Here is a 21,018-nt window from a genome sequence, read left to right as displayed (position 1 = left end):
GTTCTTAAAGCTGCAAAGGATATTAACCACCAGGATTGTTTCCCTTAATATATATTAAAAGCTGTTTTATATGGGAGGCCTTAGGTGTACTCAGATTTCAAACGCCTGGGATGTTTTACGACTTCACTGCTCTCATAAATGCAGGTGTTTCATAGCAAAAGCACACGGGCAATCAGACCGTCTGAAGGCAGCAATGAGTTGCACACATTTCCCCCAGGAGAAAGAAACGGGTGCGAGGCGGACGGGCCTTGGGCACGGCTTGCACCGAGAGGGCCCGCGGGCGCTGCTCGCCCTGCAGAAGAGCCCGGCACCGCCTGGCCCCGGCAGCCCCGGCGGGGAGCGTGCCACGGCTCTGTCTTTACCGAGATCGGATGGAGCCACTCAATCAGGGGCTGCCATTACTGCCCGCGCCGTGCAGTTTCCACTATCAATAATTCACCGGCCCCGAGGCGCAGCCAGGAGGGGCCCTGGGGGCCGGGGGCTGCGCACGGGGAGCGGGCACCGCGGCCGCCCCCGCCTGTCCCGGCGGGCGATGCCCGGCCCCGGCCCCGGCGCTGTCGCCGTCGTTGTCGCTGTCGCTGTCGCCGGGCTCGGGCAGAGCCGCCCCGAGCCGTGCGCCCGCTGCCCGCCTGCGGCCGGCCGCCGGTGTAGCGTTACCTGCGGCGCTCATTAATAAGCCATGCCTGCCATTATCTTGATTGCATTGCTAATGGGCCAGCCGCGCAGGGGTCAGCACGGGAGCGACATTTACACGCTCCGCGCCCGGCGCCGTAAACCAACACCCGCCGGTGCGGGTCCCCCCCCCCCCCCCTCCCGCCCCGCTCCCCGCTGCCGGCCCGGCCCCTCCGCGCCCTGCCCGGCCCTGCTCGGGGGGCGCCGGGGGGAGCGGGGGCCGGGCCGGGCGGGCGGGGCGGGGCGGGGGCGGCGGCGCGGAGCCTTTAAGCGGGGCAGCGCGGGGCCTGCGGCCGCTGCCCGGAGGCGCCCGGCCGGGGGGCGAAGCCGCTCGTAGGGCTCGAACCGAACGGAGCCGGGAAGCTCCCGCTCGGCGGCGTCGGGTGTGGGGGCTCCGGGACGCGGGGTCCGTCCTGCCGCCCCTCGGGGAGCTCCGATGAGACTCGCGAGCCGCCGCCGGTGCCGCCCGTGCTGCCGGGGCGGCGGGAGGCGGCCGGCGGGGCCGGGCGGCGGGCCGAGGATGTGAGTGCCCGCGGGGGAGCCGCCGCGCTGAGTGTGGACGACGAGGTACGGGGCGCCCCGACGGGGGCTCGCGGGGCCGGGCCGGGCCGGGGGGAGGCGGGCGGCGGAGCCCCGCGCCCCTTTGTTCGGCACCTGCCGGCCCCCCGCCGCCGTGCGGCGCCCAGCCCGGCCCCGTCCCGTCCCGTCCCGGCGGGGCCGAGCGCGGCGGGCAGCGCCCCGACGGCGGCGGCGGCGGCGCGGGGCAGGGCCGGGGGCGCGGGCGCTGCGCGGGCGCGGTCGTTGGGCGGGCGCTGGGCGGCGCGCGGCGCCCCCTGGCGGTGGGCGCGCAGCGGGGCCGGGCGCGGGGAACCCCCCGCGATGGGGTCGGGCCCCCGCGGGGCGGCCGGGCGCGGGCTCCGGGAGGGCGGCGGGGGCCGGGCGGTGGCGGCGGTGCCGCGGCGCGGGCGCCTTCCCCGTAGCAGCCGGTGGTGACCGTGCGCCCCGCGGCTGCTGCCGCCGCCGCGGGATCGATGTCGTTACTTATTGATGTTTCTGGTAACGCGCACCTAATGGGCGCGGGGGACGCATCCCGGCAGTGCGCTTTATCGGGCCGGTGGCTGTGCCATCGGTAATTCCCGGCTCGATCAGTACCGGGTGGGACCTGCCGGGGCACCCTGCGGGCTGCGGCAGCGCCCCGAGCAGCCTTGGCCCCGCTGGGGGCCAAGCGTGACCCTGCCTGTGCTGCCCCGGTGGGTCCCCCAGGGGTACGGGTCCAGAAACCCATCCCTGTAGGCTGTGTGCATGTAGGGCTGTGCCCACTGACCCATCATCTCGGTCTCGGGGCAAGGCATCGGCTGTGTTGGGAGTACAAAACAGCTTGGAGCTGGGAGCGGTTTCATCTGTTTGCTTGCTGAGAAGAGGTACGAGGGGAGCCTTTCCGCAGGGCTCCGTAACTCACAACAATTTTCTGCTGTAGTACTACCACTTAATGTTCAGCCTCATTGAACCTCAGCTGGGAAAACCCATTTGTAAGTAGCATGCCTTCTGTTCAAATTGCCAGTGTGCTCTGCTTTCCAGAGCTGCGGAGTAGGATCTTGTAGCTGTATGGCTGTGAAATCAGGGTGAATCGGGTCAGAAGGATCAAGGGATCACTTTATTTGAAAAATCCAGAGGTAACAAGGGAGATAGCAAAGGAGAACGGGAAGGGACTTTTGTCTTAGAGGCTAAGCTGAAAAAGTTTAGTTTCAAGCAGTGTTCTTTTAAAAGCACGCTGTAGTACTACAGTATGCTGGAGTACTATGAAACAGTGCACAGATGTAAAGGATCTCAAAGATTAATTAAAATGTGAAAGAATACAGTGGAAGAGGAGGATCACTGCTTTTGCTTTAAAGGTCTGCGTGCAATGACAATGCTAACTGAGAGCAGCTGCAGTTAAAAGCCTGCTGAGGTACCTGTTGCCCCATTGCTACCCCCAGGAAAACATGGCAAGCTGCACCTTCAGCTCTGCAGTAGTTCTCTGCCAGGGTGCAGGTATGAAAGCAGGTCACGAGAAGCTCATGAGTAGGAGACCATCTCGTCATTTCCCTGCATGAGCCGGCATCAATGAAAGAAACAATTAGCTCTGCTGAGTGAGCTGCAGAGCAAGTGTGGTCCTACTAAAAACCAAAAGTATTTCCTGTATCTGCCTTCCTGGCTCGTGTGAAAGGCTGAGATGTTGTTCTCTGAATGTGTCTTGTGCTTGCACTAGAAATCGCACGTTAGGCATTGTGTGAATTGGTGGAGGCTCCACTAGAAGAGGATATGTGCTTTGAATAGGTTAATTACCAACTTGTCTTGACCTGTTCGCAAGCATCTGTTGTGAGCACTTGGTTCCTCCTAAATAGCTAAATTGCTGCTGAATTAGGAAGCTCTCAATCACTTAGGTCAGTTCATACGCTGGCATTCTTGGTAATACTTAGCTGTGAACACCCTTGAAAAGGAAGCTTTGAAAAGCACTGACGCTCAGCTATTTTTGTGTATCGCTGAAGTGACGTGGTAACTCAATAACCTGCTGCCTTCAGCTCCAGGTGGGAAGGCGCTCTGTGTGACCGCGCCTTTGTTCCCTGCTGTACTCTGCTGGCAGGTGGCACCAATGTGGCCTGAGCGAGCTGCCTGAAGGACAGGCAGGGATGGGGCTGGTAGGCTGTGCCTGCTGCCAGCTCACAAAGCCCATTGTTTCCTGTGCTGGTGCACATCAGTCAGCATTAGTGCTGACTGCATGCCCTTTGGGGCAGGGATCGTCTCACCTGTCTTCTCTGCGCGTGCGGTCCTGGTCCCTGCAAGGACTCCTCAGTGCTCTTGTAATGCAAAAATAACAGATCTTGCTAGATCAACAAATGCTGGCAACTCTTGTTACAGTGCCTTAAACTCTCATGTTATTAAAATAAATACTTGTGGTACTTGATTTGGAGGCACTATAATATACAATAGCAGAAAAATTAAATGCTTTAACTCTAGAGATTCAAGAGTGTATTAGTAGGGTAGCCATTATATTATGGGCTACATGCTCTGACATAATCTTAAGTTGTTGATGTTGCTTACAATTACAGGCTCCGAGCCATCAAATAAGGAACGCTTTTCATGAGCTTTCCAAGCTAAGCAGGTCAAATAGTCACAGAGAGAACGTAGATGATCTGTAGGGTTGGAGTCATGTTTTCTCCTCTTCAGTATTCAGGACCTAATTATCAGTTGACAATAGACAGGTGGAACTCAGCTGCTGCACACAACTATAGCTATGAACATCTCATTGGGACAGTCTGTGGTATTGAAGATGCTGTAGATTTTATGTGATGGGCAGGTCTTGGCAACAAAAGAAAAAACCAACCCCATCTCAGCCAATTTCTACCACTTAAAAATTGTGAGCGGAGGACTGGCTGAGATGGTACTGATTTGAGATGATGGTAATCCTTTAGTAACACTGATACTGGTGATAGCAGAACAGCCCATTACAGCGTAATTTAGGTCCCACAACTGGATACAGCTGTTTGAAGACAAGTACCGTGGACAACTAGAGAAAGCAGAAGGAAACTTCATCTAGTGAATTCTCATGCCCCGGTGACAGCTGCCATAAGGCTGTAGCAGTTGTATACTCCTCTCGATAAGAATATTGTATTTTTCAGAGAAGTCAGTTTGAAACCAGTTAATTAGGACAGTTATTTCTGGCCGTGGCATTTGTACAGAACAGAAGGCATGATTGTTCTTATGTTTGTTTCTCCGAGTCCTTTGATCGGCTAGAAGCTCTCGATGCTTTACGCTATAAATTACCTCAATACTTTGGCAGTTCATTTCTTTTCTTGTGTACTTGGTTAGGAAAATGCAGAAATCCTTGTGACTCAGCTTCAGACTACTATAAATTATGAAGAAATGGGGGAGGGGGTCACACTTCAAATTAGGAAAGGCAGTTCTTGGAGGCTGGGAGGAATACTGGTTGCTAAATTTGAGATAAGCATCTCCTGGTATCTCGAAATCTGAGCAGCTACCGCCACCTAGAGCTGCATGGCACAAACACGCCGCTATGGCCGGCTCTCCGGCTGTGCCTGGACGGTGAAGATGAGTGGGGCTGCAAATCCCAGTTGGTCCTCCTTGCCAAAAGCCACTTGAGCGTGTGCATGAGCGCTGTGCTGAGCCCTGGGACAAGGGTGGTGCCTGCGAATCCTGTTGGACGATGCAGGTAACAAGTCTTTATACGCAGTCTTCCTTAGGTGGCTTAGATAGGTAAACAAGGAGGATCACTTTGTGTAAATCATTTGCTGACTGAACTTCGCAATACACCTGAAGAAGTTTGTGCAAATCAAATTGCTGTGGGTGCCAGTGAGACTTGGTAGCGTCCAAAGCGCTCACTGAAAAGGTGCGATGTAGAACTGGTTCCTTAAGGGTCTGTGCTGGCTCGTGGCAGTTCTCGTTTCCCCTGCTCCCTCATCGAGGTCTAGGAGTGGGCAGCCTGCAGTAGATGTTTGCTGGGAAAGAAAAACTTCTGATTTTCTTCATACATTGACTCTGCAGCAATTAGCTTTGTTTTGGCAGACCCGGCATTTTCCCAGTTTCAAAATTAAATATTGAGGTGAAACTAGATATGTGGATATTTGTTGCTACTCCAAACCTAACAATGTGGAATATGTTTTTTTATATCTACTCTGCTTAGGTTATAGGCTTGTTTTGTTTTGAGCTCACAACTTTATATTTGTATGTTTTGTACACCAGTTTTTGGCAATAGGAGGTTCTGCATTTGGGAGAGCAGAATAAGCAGCATTGTTCCTTATTTAATTTGCCAGGAACTGCTTACAAGGAGAATCAATGTGCCTTTTTCATTCACCAAACTCATAATCTCATCTGCTGTTATTTCGGCTCAACTCTTGCGGACACAATATATTTTGGGGGCTCTTCATAACAACTGCTGGCTTAGGGCTGCCAGAAGGCCCCATGAAGTAAGACACCCACCACAACCAAACCTCAGTGGGAGCTGAGGACTTCGAGCTCGTAGAATCCTAAAAATGCAAGCCCTTGGTTGATAGTATGTACTGACTGTCTTCCCAGGTGATAGTTTTGGTAATGTTTTAAAATACTTTAAATCTGCCAGTGTCAGGTATATCAGGATAAGGGCTTAATGTCTGTTTTCTGAGGGAAATGAGTTATACTATGGGAAATGGAGGAGCTGCAGCAAATGACCATTTGCCATTCAAGTCAGGAGGCAACTGCAGGCTGTTTATACGAGGCTGTATGAGGAGAGAGCCTTCATACCAAACACTGGAAAAACTACCCGTGGCTCGGCATCCAGCCTCTGCCTCTCCACTACAGGCACTGGGCTACAGTTCGGTTTGTAGTCCCTTATATACGTGTACCATAGCAGGAAGGTACTGGCAAAAGATCAAAGTAGGAGAAATTCAGCAAAGTGCCGTTGTATGCTCTTTAATAACTCAGCATGCAAAAGACCTGAAGCATGTTGCTGCAGTTAAAGCTTAATTCTGTAACAATAAGAACAGGACTCAAGTCCTTTTATATATTATTTTTTTTTGAATCCTGTAGTATCCCTAGCACATGTTATACCTTATCTAGTGTGATCAAAACACAGCTTTCTTTAAACATAACAGCTCCTGGAGAAATGCAGTTTTGTCTAGATCAAGGAATTAGAGGTTATGATCTCTGGATTCCTTAGTCTGTTATGCCATTTACTTTCTAAGCTTGGTGCAAAGTTTAGTATCCATATGGTTTAGTTTACCTTTCTTTATGCTGGGCATGGCTCTCTGGAAGTGTTCAGTACTTGATATACTGAAATGAAAAGAAGCAAAATCTAAACTTTATTCAAGGGCTGGATTAGCAAGTAAACCAACCTCCCTGTCGTCACAGCTGTCACCGCGCTGCAGAGGTGTATGGACACTGTCGGGATGAGCGACAGGACTTGTTTTGTGGTATTTCTACATAATTGTGCCTGCTGGCTGTCTCCATTAAGACTGGGATCTTCACTTGGTATATACATTCCTTTTGAGTTGATGATCCAGTTTGAGCTGTAAATGCCAAGAGAAAAATGTTGTTTGATAGAAATTTCTACTGCAAACCAGCGTGAGTCCAAGGGGAAGCAAAGCCAGTAACAAGTTCAAGCTGGCAAGGGTGCCTTAACCAGAACCCGTGCCAGGAAACTGGTGGAGTAAGTTTGCTGCTGAACATCGTGACTGCCCTTTATCTTTACAATGGCTTGACCCAAAACTAGAAATAAATACATCCCAAGTACTCAATTCTTGCTTTCCCAGATATAAACATAATGGTTTATGTCAATGTCATCATTTTTTGGCATCTAATGTTCTGCATTGGTGAAGAAAGGTCCATTTCATTTAACAGGAGGCAAAGAAGGATGTTTAACATCTCACTACAACAGCAGGGTACTGGTATGGTGTATGCAGGTTGCTGCCAGTGAAATGGTGCACAGAAAGGACAGGCAGGTGCTTCTTTGCAGCTAATCACAGAAATACAAATGTTGTGTAATACTTGGCCTCAAGCTCAAAAATGAGCTTTCCCCTTAAAGGTTAATGATTGACATCTGAATTCAAAGCCAAGAACAAAGATTGGAAGACTCATTTTAAGTCCTGTTCTCTTTATTTTGTATTAATGAGTAATTTCTGCTGCCCCTAGTGCAAACTTTTTCTGCAATTTTAATTGTGAAAGTAGCAGTAATGCTAATGATGAGCGAGGATATTTTAAAAGGATAAGTCAGACAATTCCACATACCTGCATTAAAAAAAAAAAAAAGGATTGAGTGGCAAAAACTAAGATTTAACAAGGAATTACTTAGAGGTCAATGCCTGCAGAGGTTGACTGCCTCCAGGTCTGAGTGGAGGTGGGACATTGTGAATTCCATAATCCTCAAACATCAAGTCATATCTGTTCTTAATCAATATTGTTCAACACAGGTATTGGATATTTTTTTTTCTTGTTCTGACTCCTGTAACTGAAAATTTAAAAATCTTGTGCTTAGAAAAAACAAATCATTTCACCTGCCTTTGGCTAATGAAAGGACAGCTATGCAGTGACAGCTAGGAAATGCAATAAATACCTTCCATGTCTCCTCTAAATCAAACACTCTGGAGCAAATTCTCAGTTGCGAGGCACCACCAGACCTGTTAGCATTCAAGTCGTAGTCACTATAAAACCACTGAGGGGGAACTGCCGATGTTCTGCATACCTTGTCATGTTCAGGCATACTGCCAAACGTGACGTGTGGTTTTGACTAGGACTGTCTGGAGCCATTTATATTTCTAACAAAAAAAAAAAAAGCATTTGTGGGCATAACACTGCTGGTATACTGAAATTGGGTTTTCTTTTTTCTCCCTTTGATTGTTTTGATTGGGATGGGACCTGCTTCATTCCCTGTGCAGGCCAAGCATCTTTATTATGAGCAGGCACAGCTTTGCTCATCTCCATTTTATGCAAGTTAAGGCTGACCTTTGGTTCCTGGCAAGCGGCCTGTTTTGCGTTTATAGAGCTGGTAAATACCTACTTGTGCAGCAGTAGTTTTTCATGGGAATAGGTATTTCCTGAATTTCATAGCAAATTTGTTCTGGCTAGAAGCAGCCCCTGGGTGAGAGAGGAAGTTGTGCTGCTTTTCAGTTGAAGCCTCCTAGAGGTTTTAATGGTGAAGAATGTTTCTGCATTAGCACTATTTGCCTCCTCTTCTTGTTTGTTATATAATGGTTGAGCCCACAAATTAGAAGCATGAGGCTAAAAGCTGAAGAATGAAGGAAGAAACAAAAAGCCATATGGCGATAGCAGGAGGTCCTGCCACCCCACCTTAGGCTCGTGACAACATGCCCTACATTTAACCTACAGTCAGGAACTAATTAACAACACAGATGGAATTGAGCTAGCATATGTATTTCAAGTAATACCCCTAAGGTTTTAATCAGCTGCCCAGCCTCTTTCTGGGTTAGACATGTAAGTTGCCATAGAGTGGCAAAATATTTGAATGATGCATGTGGTTAAGGTAGCTTGTGGTAGTGGCTGGAGCAAGGGAGCGGGGGCTCCCATCTTCTCCAGTTCAGCAGTGACTTGCCATGCAACCCAGGGGAACTTGTTCAGGCCTCTTTATGCTTAGTAGGAAAAGACCATTTCTGGGATGGTTCCTCTTCACCAAAGCATGGTGAGATGCAGTGCTTGCAAAGCACTCTGGAAGCTTTGATGGTCTGTTCCGTAAGAAAAGTAGAAGTGGAGGCTCAGCACTGTAAGTACCAGGTCTCTCTTCTCTTGCAATATCTGTGAGGTTTTTCAACCTCTCCAGAATTGTTGATCATCTCTGATAAGGCAGCATTGATTTTGGCTAGGATAGCAATTTTGAGGTCATCTATTGAGTTGTGCAGAAGTTTAGGAGAGGGAGAACAACTAGCTGTTTCCTGCAGAGTCATTTCATGTTTCTCTCTTTCCTCCCCCAACTCCTAGCTATTTGAGGAGAGGCTCTCCTTCCCTGCAGGGCAGTAGCATCTGCTTATGTGAAGGGACAGGTACTGAAGTTTTTATAGAGGAATGTCTAATTACTGAAATCCCATCTATGAACCTACCCTTTGGAGCTTAAGGGCTCTTACAGCGAGGACTGTACACTGGCAGTAAAGCCACTTTGTTCTGTTAGGGGTGTATGTGCATGAAACAAAACACCCAAAAGCGGTGTGGAGGGAGGTTGGATTGTGTTGGCCTGGATTTTGCATACTTTTGTTTATAGGCATGTCTGGGCTATTTGTGTGCTTATGTCGGTGGGGGAAGGGAGGAGCTAGTCTGCACACCTAGGAAACTTTTTTTCTTCCTCTTGAAAGTGTAATTATTACCAAATATGCATGTGTCCCAGAGGAATCCTGAGTGTGAGCAAGCTGTGTTACTTAAACCAGTCACAAGTTGTTCTGATAGAGCTATTAGCTATAGTGTTGGCCCCATCTGATTTTTATGACCACATAAATGCTGCGCCACCTTTGTACCACAGCTGGTACAAATCTGTGGAGAGCACTATGGATTGATGCTAGGCAGTGACTCTGGACACCACAGTCAGGTCCACTGGAATGTACTACTTCAATGAGCCCTAACAGTTCTCATGGAAATAGATGGCAGCATGACAGGAAACTATCTTTGCATCTAATGACTATATGAGAAGTCATCAGCCAGGTACATTTCATTTTTAATTGGGGGGATGGGATGGGACAACCCATGTCAGTGCGTCATGTTGACAGAAATCCGTGTAATATTCCTCCTGGCAAGAGATTAGACGATTATACAGCTGGGAGAAGGCATAAGGTTGATTTAAAAAAAAAAAAAAAAAAAAAAAGCAGTCTTGCGGGGTGGGGGGGGAAGGACTTTTCTTTTTCCTTATGTTCCACTACATGTTTGTACCTTTAGCAGGGTGACTACTGAAGGTCTGTGGGTCCTAACTGGCTGGACAACTGCTGCTGAGCTGGTGAGGCTTGCCCAAGGAAGGCTGGAGGAGGAAAGCTCCTCTGGGTGGTCTCAGCTACTTGTGTGCCAGTTATAACACATGACTGTGGAAACAGTGCTGTCTGTGGAACTTGGATCCCTCTGAATCCAGTTGAAGCAGGCCCCCAGGTTTTTAAAATTGTGTTAGGGACCGAAAACCAGGTGTAGTGATTGCAGAGGTTTTTTCAACATGAAACCACGTGGTGGAGGGGGAAGGGCTAACAACTGTAATGCTTGGAAATCTGTGGTATGCTGCTTTGTCCTAGTAAAATGTCAGTGGTGAAGACATTGTCTTTCCAAAGTGTTTTCAGTAGTTATGCTAATATATTTACATAACTTTGCAGCAACAATGTTATCTCCAAAGATAAAGCAGTTGTCACAGCAGGACACGTGCAGGGCTGGCTGCATAGTGAGATGGGTTAGACTGCTTAACCCATCCAATGGCATTGATGTCCTCAGTAAGTTAAAACTCTTCATTATTCCATTTATGTAGCTTGAGGTGGCTTTGTGTACTTAAAATAAAATCTGTTCCTGGTCTGGTTGTCCCTGTGTAACTTTGGACTCCAGAAGGTGCTCCTCTGGTACCTCAGCAGAAGCTCTCATGCCCTGTCCATGTACGCAGGGTATTTCTGTGCAGGTGCTGTGTTAACAACGGGACTCAGCATGTGTTGAGAAGTCTGCACAGGAGGGCGGGCAGCCAAAAGATGACTGATAACACTCCTGGCAAATGCAGGCATATTGTTAATACCTGTCAGGACTCTGACAACAGGCATTTCCAGTTTCTGGTTCATGCATATCACAACATACTGATCTGCTTCATTTCAAGGACTGACTATGGCTAAAAGCAAGGTATTCTCTAACAGCAATGCCACACACAGTCAGGGTCTCAGCGAAGGTAAGTATCTTGCAGCAAATGGGCACAGCCCTTGCTCTTCTCCCTTGCTCAGAGAAAGCACTGCCTGCCCAAACCATGGATAACTGCTCCATCCGATGCTTACGCTTTTTAACCATTTGTTTTCCTTGTCTAAGCTTGGCTTACGTTCCTGGTGAGTGCTTAATGTTCTATAGGTCCTAGGAAACTTGCCACTCGCAGCAGAGCTGATGGGTGCGTGGGATGTTTTACATGCTGTTCAATAGTTCCCGGGCACTCGTAAGATCCAAGTTTAACTGGTACAGCAGCTTCTGGGTTGTTCGCGGGCTGCTGGACACATGTCACAGTACAAAGGATCCAACTCACGCTAGTTTGCATGCAACATGCTCTGTTCTGTTCCTGCTCTTGAATGCCAATTATCCTTGACTTCAGCGGGAGCTTCATGTGTGTGCTTGGCAGAATAGCTTGGTCCTGTGACGCTTCAGCGCAGTGTTTCATACCAAAGAGCAGTGGTGAAATGGAAGACAAACCACAGATGCTGCTCTAAGGTCTGAGACTCTGCCCTAATGTTCTTCCACACGCAGGTTGAATTAAATAAAGCTCTAGTGGCTATTGAAGCGAATGATTTCGGAGAACTGTAATTACCGGCTGTCATGGAGGAACCAGACACTATCTTGGCATGGAGTAATTATTCCATGGAGCGGCTTTGTGGTTGGCTTTTTGTTTTGTTGCTTGGTGTGTTTCTCCTTAGGTAACCAGTTCTATAGGTGAACTCTGCTTTCACTGAATTCCTAATTGTCCTTCTGAATGAACGCAGTAGTGGCATGAATCTGTTGTGACACATACTCCAAACCAGCTTGATGCAGCTTTCGAAGCCTGAAATCCATTCAGAAGCCGGAATTCACTAATTCTGAGGTCTTAAAATTGGAAGTCGTATCTCTACTGTCCAGTATTTCTGGCATGGCAATACAAGTATCGCATATCTTACCCAATCTGCTCCTGATGAATAACAGAAGTAGGCCTGCTGGTAGCATCTTCTATCTGAAGGGGACTTCCCCATATACCTTGATTTCAACATGAAGGTTTGGCAAAAAGAAAAAAAGTTGCGGTTAAGTGAATGTTTTGATAAGCACAGTGGCATGCACGTGTGCCCTTTTGGAGTTGAGTTTACAGTAGTTGAGTTTGTTTACAGTAGTCCTCCATAAAACTCCTGTGTGGTTTGAGTGCCCCTTGCATGGGATGCTGCACAAACAGCTGGAAAAGCAGCATGTGTGTCCCTCGCTCAACAATCGATTCCCATTGTAAAAATATAAAAATAGTGCACATCTGTTCTCTTCTATGGGTGTTGTCTCTCCAAAACCTCTGATACCATCTGTGAGCTTGGCCTGCTCTTTCTCTACTTGTGCACGCTGCCAAAACCCATCCTGCTTGTTTCCTGGTATGGGCAGAATGGGTCTTAGATCTGTCCGACAGAAATCCTGCTGGGAACTCCTTGTAGTGCCGTACTTGGCCAATTGAAGTATAAGCATGCTTGTAATGATGAGACTGTCTAGTCTACGCAATAGAGCGTCTGAATTCTTTCTTAGAGCTCTGAAGCATGCGAGTCCTTTGCATGGCTGTTTGGGCATCCAGAAAGGTATGAAGAAAATCTGTAGGAAACTCTGATGCATAAGGCAGTGAAAGATCAGGGTGTAATGTTGGGGCGTTAATGTTTTGGCATTGATTTTCTTTGGGTTCTTTTCCACCTCTGTTTGATGGGAAGAAGTTGTGATTTTTTTTTTTAATATCTTGAGGGAAGAGTCCAATAAACCTCAGGGACCCCATAAACTCCTTGTAGTACTTTAAACAGATGCTCTCTAGAGCCAATGAAGGCACTGCTGGAGATGTTGTGTTCTCAGAGGCTGTACTGTGGGCAGTGTTCAGTAGCATGAGATCAAAGACAATTTCTTATGTTAAAAGTTGTAGTATACAAACTACTTTAAATTTGCTTGTAATTTGTCTTAGTCTTCAAAATGGTGTTGACTTAGTCTTTGCCATCTCTGGCATTATGGCTAAGTAGATTTTATTCCCTCAGGGTAAACCAACATGAGGGAATAAAAATGAAATGTTTTTTTTTCTTCCTGACATGAAGCACCAACTTACAAGAATACAAATTGGGTGTGGGTGTGCCTGTGTATGTATAGATGGGAGATGGGGGGGGCTATATTTTCTGTAATAAAAAATAATTATGTAGTTTGCATAAATAGCCGTAAGGATAACCATAGTGCGTCAGACATCCAGTTATGCATGTGTTAAAGGTTAATGCTGTTTGTTCTCAGTACACTTAGTCTTTGCAAATCATGTGCTGACATGCATCCCATTTTGGTATCTGTTCACACACTCCAGTAATGATGCGTAGAGAGGAACTCATGCCTGTGCCATTCAGTAGTATTTAGTAAATTGAACTTTTGTATAAAGGTCTTAGAAAATGGCAAGGCAGAAAATGAATGTCGTCTTGCTGCTAATTTTATCTTCCACTGCACATTCCTTTCTGGAGATTAAAGCATTCTGAATCTATTCACTACTGAAAGTTATTTCAACTTTCATAGCACATATCAGGATGCAGAAAAGCAAGTTCATGTTCACAGCTGTTCCTCAGGTCTCTCTGCTGGAAATACAACCTGTTAAGCAGTTAGATTTCTGCTTAAAATAAGTAAAACTAATGAAATAAAAATTAACTAGTGAATTCTCATTGAATGCAAATAGAGAAGTAAATAGTACAGATAGGTAATTGACTGCATATGTAAACTAGCTGTAGATAATTGACATGACCTTCATTTAATGAGCCTCCTTCCCATTAGTGGAGACGACTGCCACAATTAAGTGCCCTTATTCTAGCTGTAATTGTATGGACTTCATTGAAGTACAAACTAGGTCATGTCTTCCTGAGATCTGGTCCATGGTGGGTGACCTGTTTTCATTGCTTTGGCTTCACTGTGCTGCATTAGAGAAGGAAGAATGCTCTTGCAGCCATGAGAAAGGATGGCATTCAGGAAACTTGTCTCAAATGTCACTTCTGACAGAGACATCTTGTGTGACCTGAGGAAGCCTTTTAAAGCTTGGTCTCAAGAGGGCTGGCATACATGTTATTTTAAATAGCATATACCTACTTTTTGCAAGGTAATAGTTGTATTCAACAACAATAGAAGTAAGATGTCCTCTCCTAGAGGAGTCTGATCCACTGATGTAGCTGGGTGGGAGGAGCGAAAAAGAGCTGCAGCCTTCACTCATCATTCCTGGGTTGTGGGGTGTAGGGATCTGAACCTCCTACAGCTGGGAGGGGAGAGGATGGATGCATGATAGGACTACAAAGTGAGGCCGCATCATCAGTGATTGGGTTGTGTTTTTTTTCCTACCTGAGTGTGGCCAAAAAGTGGCCACAGCTGTTCTGGCTTGGCTGGCATTTGATGGTATTGGTGTGGTTGTTGCCAGTTGGGTTGCTTCAGGTAAAAATACGCCGTTTCAGAGTGCTGATGAGCCTCTGGGGGAAGAAGTTTAATCTACCTGGACAGCATCTGCCATGGGAGTACCCAGCAGGGCTGAGGCATCTCCAGACAGGGCCTTGCAGTAGCAGATGTGCCCGGGATGGCAAGGGGCAGTACCTTACTCAGACTGGGGAAATAGGCAAATGCAGCTTTGTCCCGTGTTCCAGCCTCTCTTCCACTTCCACATGGGGTGACTTGGTGACTGCCTCGAAACCGGAAGGGTGAAGGCAATCTGTTGGTGTGCAGGGTGTACGAGGTGCTCGGTGTAACAGGACAGCCGGCATCTGTAATCTTTACTGTATAATAAAGGTTTGACAGCTGGGAAGCAGAAAGAAAAGGACGAGCAACTGCCATCCAGTTTGTTTCCAGTGCCTTTTTTGGAGCCGCATGGTGGTACTAGTCCTGCCTTGCTAAGTGGGAGGTGAACCATGCACTCGTGAGGCAGTTCAAAAGCAGCTGAAAGACTGTTTCCAACCACAAAGGGAGGATGTCTTACTCTGCTAGTGCGCTAGTAGACTTAGAGCAACTACTACTAAAAGTTATGACCTCTAAAACAAAGAGGCTTCCTAGGTGTTCACAGATGACTTCATCCTGTTAGCTCGGTATCATTTTGTTGCTGCCCAAAATTGACTGTATAGGACCATGTTAGAATAATTTTTTTTCACAGCCTGCTTACACTGTTCAGAATAGTCAAGGACTCTCTTATGAGCAAGTAGAAGTTTTTCTATGTTCACTTGATAGCAATACTCCATGTGTCTGTACTGCCAAAACTTAATTTGACGTAATATTTTACTGATAGAAATGGGAGGGAAAGGGGTGGCTATTAGGGGGCCACGTTCACTTGTGAGTAGTGGCTGTCTTAAAGTTGTGGGTTTTCAAAGCCTAGCTGTATGTTTTCTTACTACCCCAAATAGTGACAGTCAGATATCATTGAATGGGACACAAATTGATCGAGCTTGACAGCGTTTTCCCTCAGAAGTAGAAGGAAACACTGAATAAGGAAGGATTAGTTGAATGTCGGATGTAGAGTAGTGTTAGATCTGGTAACCAACCAGCAGTTGTTGGAGGTTGCTGAGGGTATGTCGAGGCCATGGTAAGCTCTACATCTCTCTGCTTTCCCTCTTTCTTCCTTGTAAGAAAGCTGTCCATGCAAATGAAATTTCACAGCCTCTATTCTAGTCACTTTGGATCCCATCAAGTTTATTGCTACACTAACAGCCCAAAGGTAATAGTGAGGGATGTGGCTTGTGCCAGAAATCATTGCATCTTTTGCTCACCTACTAAATTATAGTAAATATAGCAAATACTCGGCCTTCCAAGAATGAACTTAACCGATGTGCGCAGACTTCCCTTAGTTCTGTGCTTGCCTTAGTACCCTGTGTGTTGTGCCCTACCTCTTCTGTGTTGGAGGGCTCTCTAGGGCACTACGTGCTCAGACGGGATCCTGCCTCTGGAGTCCAGATATTGGCTGGGACCTTTGGGCACTACTCTAACAAAAATAATGGGAATTGGATTAGGAGCCAGAAGATCTGTTTTGTGTTCTTTGCTTTGGTGGTCACAACACGTGATATGGGGTTTGGTTTTTGTCTTTTTTTTTTTCTTTTATATGAAAGATATGAAAGAATTCCTGAAGAGGGAGCATATGATGTTCCACTGGCTCTGTCCTGGTATGCTAGGGGAACCACCCCTTCTCCCTCTGTCTTGTCTCTCTGTGTTTGATAAAGGAAGACTGATAGCCTTCTTCCTTGTGTGTAAATCACGTCTAGTGTGTTTCTTCCCTTCAAGGAAGAAATCTGATATTGCTCTCTAAAATGTTTTTTAAAATCCTAGGATGAAAAATCTGCTAAATATTAATGTTCTGCACAGTTAGAGCAAACACTGTGTTCCTGTGAGTCACAGATGTCAGGTTTGTTTAATCTTAATAAATCTATGCCACAATAACACTTAAACAGGAAGAGATGGAGGGAAGAAAGTGGAGTTGGACTGGGGCGGAGATGACTCTTAGCTGCAGTCGTGTTCAGTGGTGGGGAGGGGAGGGGCACAGACACAAAACCAAACACTTCACGCGCTCCCCAACACTTCATTAAGTAGACTTAGAGATGTACATTTTGGCCACTGCCTCTCTAGTACATATTTCATTTTTTTTGTATGGTTTATGATAGATTGCCTTTCCACGTTGGAGTCCTAAGAGTACTAGTTTCCCACAGCATATTTGCAGGAGATGAAGTAAGGCTTTTTACATAGCACCCTGTTGGCAAACAGAAATAGCTTTTACTCCAATGAGTGCTGCCAAGTATGAGGTACTTCCGAATGAACTTCAAAAGCTTTGAAACAAGCATTAGCTGCTGCTTCAAAAATGTGAACAATGCCATTGCTTTCTAGCAAGCAGGACAGATGAGAGCCGGGATCGGAAGGAGGAGAAATAACAACTGGGCATGATAGATGCTGTAGTAGCACTTGGGATCAGACAGAAAGCATAGCTGTCTATCACAGCAGGGTTTGGGATGTTCCTGTTTTAATAGTACCTTAAGGATGTACTCCATACTTCAGGGGGAAACAATCTCTACCCTGAGGAATGTATGATCGCTAGACACTCAGCGAAGCATTGGCGAAGGAGCAGTCATACAAGCCCAAACTGTTTGGAGTGTTGGTACGAAGGAGTTTGCTCAGGCTGGTGAAAAGTTTTCTTACCAGCACTCACTCATGGTGCTGTCCCTCTGTGCTCAAGTCAAGTGTACCTATAAGCATCAAGACACAGCCCATAACATGCTCCAGAACTGGGAGCGGAATGGGGGAAATAAAGAAGAGCTGCTGTGTTAAATAGGGCAAGCAGGGCTGCTGCCTGGTTATGCTCCTGGTTGGTTGTGTTGTGTGTTTTTGTTTTTGTTTTTTTGTATGTAGCCATGGGTTTAAATAGAAACTTTGCCTGCTTGAGAATAGGTGGTGAGTGGCTCTGGGAAAATACGGTACTGTGGTTCTGGTGCTGTTGTTTCAGTATAGCTCCTTATCAGCTCTGTAATCCAGTAAGCCCTTTCCATGGCATTCACATGATGTGAGCAATCTTTCCAGCTCAAATTTAGTACGGCTGCAAGCATGCTGTCCTGCACCTTTTTCTTGTTCTATATTTGTGCATACATACCTTCTACTTTTAGATGAGGAATTGACCTGCTGAGACCCCAGAGGTGTACAGATTTTCCTGTGTTTTGAAGATTGCATATAAAATACAAATGCAATTTATCCTGGTCGTGTTCAGTTTCTTGTGAATTTAACTATTTTTGGCATGGAGAGATCTTTAAAATCAAATATTTGCATTTGTTCTTTAAATGGAAGTCATACCTTTGACACTCATGAAGCTGCCTTTTACTGCTCAAATGTTGCATTGCTAAATAGCAGTTCTGCTTCTGTTATTATTTGAAATAGGTGCAATCAGTCAACAAATAAAAGGTCCATATAGTATCTAATCTAATGCTTACCACAGAAGGACATTGGCACATAAGATCTGACTCACCGTAACAAATGTTGCCCAAGTTTTGGCATGTGATTTATCTGAAAATCTAAATCAAAGAAACACCTTGGTACAAGACTATGCTTTATCACTGATAATGAGTTGCAGCTGCATATGCAGCAGATCTCTGCAGAAAATGCATAATGTCTCATGACAACCCAGATGAATCTATCTTACTTGGTCCTTTGTAAGTTTAATACTTTATTTTTTTTTTTGTTCTTGTCCTTAACAGTTCCACCAAGTGAGAAGAGTGATGACCATCCTTTTCCTTACTATGGTTATCTCATACTTCAGTTGCATGAAAGCTGCCCCGATGAAAGAAGCTAGTGTAAGAGGACAAGGCAGCTTGGCTTACCCAGGTCTTCGGACCCACGGGACTCTTGAGAGCCTAAACGGGCCCAATGCAGGTTCAAGAGGACTGACATCGCTGGCGGACACTTTTGAACATGTGATAGAGGAGCTGCTAGATGAAGATCAGGACATCCAGCCCAGCGAGGAAAACAAGGATGCAGACTTGTACACATCCCGGGTCATGCTGAGCAGTCAAGTGCCTTTGGAACCCCCGCTGCTCTTCCTGCTCGAGGAGTACAAAAACTACTTGGATGCTGCAAACATGTCCATGAGAGTCCGGCGTCACTCCGACCCAGCTCGCCGTGGGGAACTGAGCGTGTGTGACAGTACGAGCGAGTGGGTGACGGCGGCAGAGAAAAAGACTGCAGTGGACATGTCTGGTGCGACTGTCACAGTCCTTGAAAAAGTCCCAGTACCCAAAGGCCAACTGAAGCAATACTTCTATGAGACCAAATGCAACCCCAAGGGGTACACAAAGGAGGGCTGCAGGGGCATAGACAAGAGGCACTGGAACTCCCAGTGCCGAACTACCCAGTCTTACGTGAGAGCTCTCACCATGGATAACAAGAAGAGAGTTGGCTGGCGGTTTATAAGAATAGACACTTCGTGTGTATGTACATTAACCATTAAAAGGGGAAGATAGTGGATTTGTGTTGTATAGATTATATTGAGACAAAATTATCTATTTGTATATATACATAACAGGGTAAATTATTCAGTAAAAAAAAATAATTTTATGGACTGCATGTATAACTGAAGTTTATACAGTACAGTGGTTCCACAACCTATTTATTGAACATATCCATGACCTGAAAGGGAACAAAAGTCATTTGCGCACAACTTAAAAAAAAAACAACAAAAAAAAAAGCAAACTAAAAAGTCTGCATTACATTCCTCGATAACATTGTGGTTTGTCGCCGTTGCCAAGAATTGAAAGTATAAAAAGTTTAAAAAAAATAAAAATAAAAAATAAAATTGCATGCTGCTTCAATTGTGAATTGATGATACTGTCCTCTTTCAGAAAAAAAAATGAACCAAAACATTCCGTTTACATTTTAGACAGTAAGTATCTTTATTCTTGTTAGTATTATATCTGTTTACTGCTTTTAACTTCTGATAGCGTTGGAATTAAAACAATGTCAAGGTGCTGTTGTCATAGTTCTACTGTTTCTCTTACTTTTGAGCTCCCATCAGATAGAGGAAAAAAAAAGATAAAAAATCATTACCTTATCCTGGATTAAAGACCAATTTGTTTTTTGTATGTTGTGAGGTGTTTGCGATAGCAATCCAACTACTGACAAAAAAAAAATAAAATAAAAAAAGGCAACTGAAAAAGAATGGTGATGTTCCACTTCACATTGTTGAACTTCAGGCTTAAAGACAGCACTTATTTAACTGTCTGACAACATGCTTTGGTGTTTTTTTTTTTTTTTTCCAGTCACTGTCTTTTGAGACGTGCATTTTCTTATACCATGTTTGATTGTGTTTGGTTCCCCCCCATGCCCCTCTCAAAGGAATGGGATGGTGATCTTTGAAATGTTTCACTTACCATACAACTGGAGCTTGTCATGCAGAAACTATTCTTTAGAATGTTGAGAGCAATGATTGTAATGTAACAGGATCCTGGGCTTGGATCAAATGTCTTGGTGAAGCACAGCAAGAATGTCAATACAAAAGGGTCTGGAATGATTACAGCGAAGCAGAGGGATGTCATGGGACTAGATAGCTTAGTTCAGGGATAAACAACAGTGTTTTGGCTTGACTGCTGCTCTCCAGATTGTAGTCAGCACTGAATTTGGTCCTGTGCGTGCTGCCTGAGAGAAACAGCTTTGCATTGCGCACTGATGCACGTAGTGCAGCCTTCTGCTCCAGCGTGTGTCCTGCAGCCACAAGCCTCGACGTGCTGGGGGAGAGCACAGCGTACAAACGGTTGTGGTATCTGTGCTGGAGAGACCCCTCTGCAACAGCAGGGGAATGAAGCAAAAATTGTCCAAAGATTCCCTGCCTCTGGTTGAAAGCAGTTAACATTTATGTGAATGCAGCTCTAACCCTCCTGTCAGCCTTATTCCATGAAACAAATTGGCATTAAAAGTAAACTTGAAGTAAGTGCTAGAGTAGCAGGCTGAACATCTGCTTTGGTACAGATAAACTTACTTATCCCTGTGCTGCTGCTCTAACTACCCTGACAGAAGTATTACTAAAAAGTAAGGTTATAAGCTTGAGAGTTTGGGCATAGCACTTGAGCTGGCTACAGTGGGTGGAGAGGCAGAAACAGCTCGTTAGTGAGCTTACTGAAGACAGATGTGATAATTGTAATCACTGTAGGTGAACAAAGACGAACATGCTGCAAGATGTAACTATTGCAGAAGCTGCAATGGTTACGCCTTTCTGTTGAAATTAATTAAAACTTGGACTAGGCAAAGTTTATTTGGAATATCATCCCCCACAAGTATTACCTATGAAGAATGCATTTAATATGTTTATGTCCCTCCTAGTAGAAACCAATTCTGTAGGTTAACAAAACTAGTGATTTCTTCTACTTAAAGTAAGAGGACCTCCCTTTGCAATTTAGCGGATTGTCAAAGTAGAGCCATCCCAACTGTAAAATGGAAACT

The 21,018-nt window shown here is 46.0% G+C and overlaps 1 protein-coding gene across 1 annotated transcript; it reads left to right on the top strand.

Moving 5' to 3' along the window:
* Positions 1-1,025: 1,025 nt before the first annotated feature.
* BDNF (brain derived neurotrophic factor) lies at positions 1,026-20,816 on the top strand. Its single transcript, XM_082761765.1, has 2 exons — positions 1,026-1,239; positions 18,285-20,816. Exon 2 carries the CDS (start codon positions 18,306-18,308, stop codon positions 19,044-19,046), a length of 741 nt encoding a protein of 246 aa, XP_082617891.1. The 5' UTR covers positions 1,026-1,239; positions 18,285-18,305; the 3' UTR covers positions 19,047-20,816.
* Positions 20,817-21,018: the final 202 nt, after the last annotated feature.

This window comes from Aythya marila (assembly GCF_965140915.1).
Source record: "Aythya marila genome assembly, chromosome: 5".
Classification (NCBI taxonomy): Eukaryota; Metazoa; Chordata; class Aves; order Anseriformes; family Anatidae; genus Aythya; species Aythya marila.
The sequence above is the reverse complement of the archived record's forward strand: the minus strand, read 5'-3'. Positions and strand labels throughout refer to the sequence as shown.